Below are 9,405 nucleotides of genomic sequence, written 5' to 3'. Positions count from 1 at the left end.
GTTCCTGGATAGTATGTGTTATTTCTTAATTGGCCATTATTCCCTTCAAACTTTGCTTTTGTAACCTGAATAATGAAATTTAGAAATTAACCTATTTTCTACGTAAAATCGGACAAATTTGCACATTTTCATTTACATAAGATCTGAATAAAACAACATATGAATCAAGATTTACATGTATTTATACCAAAGTTATACAAATTTTTTTTAGAAATGAGCAGTTTTTCGAGATTTGCGACTGTAATGTAAATCACTTTCACGTATCAGCCCCCAAATATAGTCTCCCATCATGTTTTTGTTATACGCTACTTGGTAGCGGCGCCTAAAGTCCAATATATCTTGGTGGAAGCGCTCGCTTTGCTCTTCGAGGTGCACCGAATGAGCCAGGGTAAGAGACGGATACTTATTCCTGTTATGAAGCAGCACAGCTTCTGGATGAGATATCATTGAAGAGGCGCCATTCGTTCGGGTTACCTCGCAAAGACTGGATACATTGTGGCAGAAGCAGAGCCCATCTTCACGAGTGATGAAGTTTGAAAAATGTTGGTGGCGCTTCCTCTGACTTGCGACTTGCACACTTTCATCTAACAAATCTCACTCCTTGAGCCTAGATGTCAAAAGCTCTTGCATTCGACTTTGTTAGACCAAGATCTCTAATCAAGTTATTGAGGTCTCTTTGGTTAGGGTAGTATGGGTTTCTCTCACCAGCTGCACCTCTGAAATTGTAATCTGGATTTTCAACGTCTACCTCCTCTTCTGATTTGCTGCTTTCGTTTGAGGATGGCTGCTCTCTCTCTGGCAGAGTGGATACAGGGATCTCAGGGTAGTGTGGCACTGGAGCGGTAGATGATGGAAGGTCTGAATAGATGATAGCAGATGCATTCTTGCCAGCCTGACGTTTGGAAGGGTCCATCATGCAGAAGTAGCAATTGCTTGAGTGGTTATGGGCTCACGCCAAATTCTTAAAATATCGAACTTCATGGCTCTCTTTTCCCCTGTGTACCATCCTGCAAAAGAGCAAAATAAAATTATGTGTAAGAACCTCATGCAAAGTATTTTATATGTGGTATTTTTCTATACTATTGGAAATTAAAAAAGGGCATTTAAATTTTAAAAAGGTCTAAAATTTGTATAATATAAAATCTTACTATTCAAGCAAGCAAAAATTGTCCGTCTTACCTTCTAGTTTTTTACAGTGCTCGCAGATAAAATGAGGTGCTCAGGGTTTGTCTTGATCCACGACAGGCATGCCAAAATATGCCTTGTAGACTTCACACATCTTAGCAGATGCTGTCACAAAGTATTTTTTCACTCTTGTTTTGATAAATTGGCCACATACATAGCAGAATGCGTCTGGAGAATGCTTGCTGCTTCATGATGCCATCTCTGATAAAATCAAATAGGTCTATATGCTCACTTAGGCAGCTAGAACTAAACTGAAGTAGTGAGTGGTGAGCCCCTGTATATATGTTACTGTGAAAAGTTCTAGAAAATTCTCATAAGTTCTACAACACTTTAGAAAGTTCTTGAAAATTCTTGTAAGTTCCAAAAAATTCTCTATCAGCTATTCAGCACTCAATCCATCTGGAATGTTCTGAAAAATGGATAAATTTGAAAATTTCACTACACAGGTCACAAAAGCAAAGTTTTAAAGAAAAATAGGTCTTTTCAATTTACTTTAGGCATAAGCAATTGGGAAATAACACTTTATGCCCAGGAATAAGAAAAAGTAAAAATTTTGTTACATACTGTAATCTGTTAAGATACATATTATGATAGGTGACGTATGAGACCATGGTACGAATATGTTAGATTATCAAAAATATATTATGTCGTAATATGGTGACAGATTATATGATAGATAAGATATTAATATATGCTAGTGTGTTAAATGTACTAGCATCCACCTTCCAGGTAGGTATAGCTGCTATTGTAATTTATTATGACATTTAATAAGTCTGTTATCTAAATAAAATTACTTTAACTGCATTTCTGCTATTTAATCAAGGAATGCAAACGCTGTGAAGGAATTTTTTACTTCATGAATTGCTTCACAATCTAATAAAACTTTGATTCAGGTAGTTTGAAGGCAAGCTTCCTGATTGTTGGAATTATACGTTATAATTTTACTTTGGAAGAGTTGAGAATTGCGCACAGTTGTACCTCCTGTTTAATGGAAATATACATGACATTGTTACTCTGAAGAAGATGTGAAACTTTTGCGGCTGTACTTCTTGTTTAAGGAAAAATAGTGTAAATTGTTACCCTGAATAATTTGAGAGTTGGGTAGAGTTGTGCCTCCTGTCTGATGAAATATACTATAAATTGTTACCCTGAATAAGTTGAGAGTTGGGGTACAGTTGTACCTCCTGTCTTGTGAAATATACTATAAATTGTTACCCTGAATAAGTTCAGAGTTGGATAGAGTTGTACCCCTTGTCTGATGGAATATATTTCAAATTGTTACCATGAATAAGTTGACAGTTGGACCTTGTGTCTGATGGAATATACTTACCCCAAATAAGTTGTTTGATTATAGATCCTCTTAAAGAATGCACAACTAAAGAAACTGTGTACTCTGTCAAGTACAGCAATGGTTGACATTAAACAGTAAGTGATTAGTAAAAACATCAAGTACATAAAATAATTTCTTCTTGTTTATGTTATAAACATTTTCGAATGTACCTTTTCTCGATAATAATCTACAATGTTGTTAGTTCTGAATCGTAAACATCTCACTTTACAAACTCAAAACTACAGTTTTGTTTTTAACTGATATTTATTTAACTCCAGTTACTTGACATTGTCTTCAGAGAAGCAGTGCACTCAAACACATAGCATTTAACCGCCAGCAGCTTAATGAACCGAAAACAAATTAGTTTTAGGTTCAACATCCCACAATCAGCGTTTTGAATTGTCGTCATCTTTTCACGCTGATCTTTCCATAATTAAAAATCAAAAATAGAATTTTCTCTCGGCTATAAAGAGAATAAAGCTTGTTACAATTGAACAGATGGTGCACGTGGAGATATTCTCTCATGGAACTGGTTTCGTTAGTTTTCATATCACGAACTATAAAGATTACAAAAACACAGATGATTTTAAGATACTCCACACCAAAACCCAAATTAAAGTTTGACGTCCAACAACTGAACAAAATTTATATTTTAACAGCACATACAGATCACAACGCTACCTAACTTCAACGACTACACCATGAAAAGCTGAAACTTCTATCACACGCTCAACATAAATACATGAACAACATAAGCTGATGCAATAAAACAATGTTTCTGAAGTTCTTTGTTTTTTTCTCTCTCTCTCTTTTTCTGTACCTTATGTCAGAATCGAACAAACAAGGTAAAAGAAACCACCGAATTTGTAAAACGTTTAAATTTTTACAGACGTTTCAATTATCCAACACAACGAAGCAAAGCACTAAAACACTTGTCGACGTTTTGTTTACCTCACAAAATATTTGTTTATGAAACACAATGTCTTTTTTTTACACCGCAAAATATCCATTCATGAAACACAAAAATGTCTTGTTGTTTTTTTTACACCACAAAATATCTGTTCATGAAGAACTTGCCGGAGTTTTGTTTACCTCACAAAATATCCAATCATGAAGCACACAATAACGTTTTCTTTTACACCACAAAGTATCCGTTCATAGAGAACTTGTCGACGTTTTGTTTATCTCACAATATATCTATTCATGAAGAAATTTCGTTTTCTGATGGATACGAACATTCAGATAGAAATATTGTACAGTAAAAAAAATCTCCTCCCATTAAAAAGAATAACTTTACTTTTATTTTCCATTGTCTTCTTAAGGATGGTGTTATTGTTCAGCACAAAACTAAACAATGGGCTATCTCTTACTACTCACCACAGGGAATGAAACGCGTTATAATTCCACAGATTTATAGCTAACCCACCGAACAACGTAAACCTGAAGCAGTCGAAACATTAACTTTTGTTCACGTCGCTGATATCAAAAGAATATCACCTCATAAAGTATTTAAGAGTAGAACAGGGATGGGCATTTATAACGTTATGTTTTAACCAGTTTCTATTCACAAAACTACTTATTAGTTTTCGGTGAAATTTCTATCTAGGCATGTTAAATAATTTTTGTTGTTTCTAGCGAGGATTTAGGTTTAACATAAAATTTTTCTTCAGTTTGACGTAAAGCATTATAATCCATGATTTATGATACTTTCATGGATTTGTACGCAACGGAAAACCTCTCCGAAATAGTGTACAAACTAGTTTCTGTTATGAATAATGAAATTTTCACTTGTTATAAGTGTCTGAAATCAAAACTATAACACTTCTCGTATTATTAACCTTGAAATAATTCGAAGTAACAAATAATGTATCTTAATCCTAATCTGAAATTCATACACATGTTAACATTAACTGTACAGTTGCATGTTTTATAGTAAATTATTTAATGGTACTTAGTTCAAGTGAAATGCATCAAACCGCAATGAAATAAAAACTAATTCGTTTTTTCACTACAACACTAAACCTGTAATTTTAATACGTTCAGCGAGGTATCAGATATTATGAAGAAACTTGTGACATAACCTAAGGTTTTATTAGGTTGAGGAATAATTCGTGAGCGTTTTTAAATAATTTCATTCAAGCATTACATGCAAGACTATACAATACTTCAATGCATGAACACATTACACCCAAAACATTTATTATGATACTTTATTTCATGTAATACCTAGGTATATAGTATGCATTGTTTTAAACGAAATTGCAAGAAATTAAATGCGAAAAGCAGATGGTGTCGAAATTGCTCGATTTTGTCCACTTGACATTCCATTTAATGAACTGAAAATGAAAGCAAAAATTAAAGACATATGAAAATCAAACACACCATCTATTAGAGCAAAAACTTATCTACCAAATGACATGAAATATTTTGCGAAAGCGTTTCATTTATGAATATATTTTGTTAACTTGAAAAAACGCTCACGAATTATTCCTCAACCCAATAGAATCTATTGTCCATTTAAACTCGAAATTAGTGAAAAAAATAAACACTTGATGGTCCATCACTGTATTGAAACCATAGTGATAACAAGGCTTTAGCATGTGGTGACATCTATAAGCTAATAACTAATAAATTGTCAATAGTTTCACCATATGATTGAACTTGAAATTAGCAGGAAAGAAATACACATTTGATAGTTCACAATTGTACTAAACTTTGACAACAGGGTGATAATGTTAAACTTTAACCATAAAGCGACATCTGAAAACTAATGGTTAATAGAAGTTTATTTGTTTCATCATATGCTAAATCTAAAAATAACGAAAAGGAAAATTATTGATGGTTCTGTAGTTTAACTAGTTTATGTAACAATAGTATCAGTAGTAGCTCATTTACACGAATAAATGTAAATCTTGTAAAATAATACAATACAAGTAACTCCATCATGCGGATAAATCTCAAACGTAGTATGGTATATTACTAGCTTCACCACTCAGATAAATTTAATTCTAGTGAAATAATATGATATTACTGGTTCAATCACTCGGATTAACCTAAATTCTAGTGACATAATGGAGTGTTAGTGGTTCTATTATTTGACTTAATTTGGAATATAGTAAAATAACAGAGGAAAAGTGGTTCCATGAGACGAATAAGTATGAAAATAATTAAGGAAAAAAAGGGTTGGTGAAGATGTAGTCTGGCTAAACATTGGATATTATAACAAAGAGCTAGCAGCTCCTCCATTGGAATACATTTCAAATTTAGTGAAACACTAAAGTTATTTGTTACAATTCTCGACTAAACCTTGACTTTTGTGGAACACTTTAAATCTTATGACTAATAGTGAGAAGTTTTAAGATTACTCGGATTGAGAATATTAGTTATATTTCTTTACTGCCTGTTAACTTTAAAGTTTCTAAGGAAATATTTAAAAATGTATGGAAGTATTATGATTGAAAATTATTAAAACAAAATAACTATTTTTAACAAAAAATGACAAAATAATTACAGACAATTTAACTTAGAGTATTTTCTAAAGTTAAATATTATTCAACTATCTTGTAATTATGACAGTATTCATGTCTCCTGTGTTTAAAAAAAATATTGTTTTATTCACTTGTTATAAGCAAATACCTTATTTGTTTTATTTATATTAAAATATGGTCAATGCACTCTATGCTTATTGATCATAACTAAATTGAATATATTGAATTTAGTATATTGTTGCTACGTTCTTACTTATAATTAGAATACATGTCTGGTACAGATAGTTTATGGTAATCAGTATCTGTTGCAAAAGTATAAATGATGACAAATTGACACAAAAGTGTGATTATGATTATGTGCCATTTAATGAATACTGTTACTAAAGGCAACAGTTAGGGACACACGTTATAGGTTGGTGTGAATTAAAACGAACTTAACATGACCTTTATTGAAAATCTGTCGCGTAAAATAAGTACTAAGTGTATCTTGGCACGTGACCAAAGTATAGCACGTGATCGTTTGCTTTTCTCGTGCGTTCGTAATATATTGAGCTTTAGTGTGATGTCACTCGTGACGTTTCTTATAAAATGACCACGAAAATACCGTTTGAAAGCTAAACAGTTGACCGCAAAAGAATTGAAAAGTGGGCAGATACAATATATTTCGTTAGCGAAATAAAATGAAAGAAATGTTTATGAAAGCGAAGTTTCAAAGGTTGTACATATAAAAACAAAACTGCCTAACATACGTGACCCCGAGACTGACAAACTACGTTGGCCACAAAATTCATCACGCCATAATCCTATCAGTCAAATTAAAACAAAGAAAAATCTCTCGTTGTCTGGAGCTAGATTATAGGCAAGCATAAGGCAAATGTTTTATAAGACAATCGCCCTTGGTGCCTGATTCATTCTTTTTTTAAAATAAGAAGTGACTTTTTCATGAAACGTGGTTAACGTGGATTATCATGCTCGAGTCACGTGATCGTTATCATAAGACGATTTCCTATCCTTGCTGTAAGGACCATGGTGGCTACTAGTGCTGGGACCGGTATCTTGATTTTCCTCTGAATAGGTGGTGGCGTCGTTGCGGTTGTGAACGACGCAGACATACACAGGGCGATAAAGAACTACAGAGTTGCCATTTTCGATACCGAAAGATCCGTCGTATACTTGACCAAGCTGAAATTCGGGGCCGATGTATAATCCACCTTCTACGTGATCGCAGGATACGTCTAGCCAAAAAACAAATAAACGTACTTGTAAGGAAAACTTCAGCGCCGTCTCAGAGTTAAGAGTTCAATGTTGCCGTCACTTAAAGTAGACTTATATTTATACGAACTTAAGAGTAGTACAAAAAATGTATACCATGTCATGTGATCAATTCTATAACATTTGCTTTTCCAGTAGTTTCGTTCATAATCATTAAACTGAAAATGTTATTAATGTACAAAAAGTAATAACATTGTGTTTTGTTATATCAAAGCCACATCGGGCTATCTGCTGAGTCCACCGAGGGAAATCGAACCCCTGATTTTAGCGTTGTAAATCCGTAGACTTACCGTTGTACTAGTGGGGGACAGTAATAACACACCACTATAAAAGTAGATTCATTTTTAGTGAAATGAGTTGTAATGCTATATTATATTAATTCCAGGGGTCTCTGTACAGTTTGTTTGTTTGTTAAGCATAAAGCTATCTATGTTCTGCCTACATAGGTATCGAAACCAGATTTCTGTCGTTATAAGCCCTCGCAGCTACTGTTTTGTATAATTTCTATCAATATACTTTCTTTTTGACACGTTTTATTGCATTAGCCAGTTTAAACTACATTGATTCTTGCTGAAACTAACCGTATTCGATCTGTGGCTGCTGTTTGGAGTTCGGAATACGAAAAGGACACGTTGCTATGGTTATAGGAAAGTTCATGTGAAGTTCGTCACCGGACTTTTCTAACTCGACCCATACCTTAAAAAGAAAAAAAAACGACAGACATAGAGGCAAAAATTTCCTTCTTAAAATTATGTAATAAATATACATATATGTACAGTAAGGAATGTGAAAATTAAATAATCAATATATATGTACTAACTAAAGTGAAAATTAAATAATCAATATATATGTACTAACTAAAGTGAAAATTAAATAATCAATATATATGTACTAACTAAAGTGAAAATTAAGTAATAATAACAATATATATACATTAACCTTTCTATATATATATACATATATGTACTAAGTAAAGTGAAAATTAAGTAATAATAACAATATATATATACTATCCTTTCTATATATATATATGTACATATATGTACTAACTAAAGTGAAAATTAAGTAATAATAGCAATATATATATATGTGATAATACACTCAGATTTAATCAGAAGTTTATTTTAACACTTTACAGTACTCAAAGTAGCCCAGTAAATGTGCAGCTATTTTCCAGGATAATTCATATGAACATCTCTATCCCACATCAGGTTCAAACATTGAATAGAGATCATGTAATTGTGTTGACCATGTAAAGTTAAATAGGCCACTGCTGTCTTCTTAAACGAGTTTTGGATAACACAAGAGTAACGGATTGTTATCTTATCATCTTGTCCATAAAATCGAAATGCAGCGTTGGTGGCTGCAAATGATAAGTAACAACATTGGTGTCGCCTGAGAACATGACTTTACAGTATTTTTTCTTAGTTCATCTCATTCACATTATACGAAGAAATGGAATCGTTGGACGATTATAACGTGTGAATACATTTTACCTGTGCTAAGAATATAAGTTTTGCTGTTATATATATATATATATGGGACTTTAGGGAAGAAACGTTTAATTTTGATCAAAAAGAGGGTTTGTTTGTAGTACTGAACGATATGTGATGCCCTTGAACACCACTTTGAATACTATTTGATTGTTTAAAAGAATCAAAGCTACAAACTTCTCATATGATCATATTACCTCTAGCAGTTTGCCCCATTGGAACAATAGAACAGAATGAAATGTTTCCCGAGTTTGTTTGTTTTTTTACATTTTTGTTCTCCTGTTAGCACAGGAAAGGATATAACATAAATAACTAGATCAGATCAGATGCTTCCAGTTTTTCCAGTGAATCCGTGCCCTCCTATTTGTATCTCATTCAAACTATTTTTAGACTATTATTTACTGATATATAATAATGTTTGTAATGTTTTTTTATCACACAGCTAGAGGTAGTTGAATCTTGATCGTTTTGGAAAGAATCAGTGAGTTGTGGCACAGTATAACACCTGTTGCACTTCTGAACTCTATCCATTGTCTTTCCCAGGTATCAGCTGACAGCGTTGTTGGCAAATAGCTTTTCCTAAAGGTAGATGTATTCCTTCCATTTCGATTTTCACTGGTTTTAGATTTTGATAACA

The 9,405-nt window shown here is 32.9% G+C and overlaps 1 protein-coding gene across 2 annotated transcripts in view; it reads right to left on the bottom strand.

The window, feature by feature from the left end:
* Positions 1–216: 216 nt before the first annotated feature.
* Positions 217–9,405, bottom strand: part of LOC143249331 (arrestin domain-containing protein 2-like) — a 93,480-nt gene continuing 84,291 nt past the window's right edge. For both annotated transcript variants that reach the window (XM_076498978.1, XM_076498977.1), the window contains 3 exons: positions 7,857–7,971; positions 1,180–7,238; positions 217–1,007 (listed from right to left, as the gene is read on the bottom strand). In XM_076498978.1, the coding sequence (XP_076355093.1) occupies positions 6,970–7,238; positions 7,857–7,971 (384 nt within the window). In that variant the 3' untranslated portion in view covers positions 217–1,007; positions 1,180–6,969. The remainder of the gene's footprint in view (positions 1,008–1,179; positions 7,239–7,856; positions 7,972–9,405) is intronic.

This window comes from Tachypleus tridentatus, chromosome 4, assembly GCF_004210375.1.
Source record: "Tachypleus tridentatus isolate NWPU-2018 chromosome 4, ASM421037v1, whole genome shotgun sequence".
Classification (NCBI taxonomy): Eukaryota; Metazoa; Arthropoda; class Merostomata; order Xiphosura; family Limulidae; genus Tachypleus; species Tachypleus tridentatus.
Note: the sequence above shows the minus strand (reverse complement) of the source record. Positions and strands in the feature narration are given on the sequence as shown.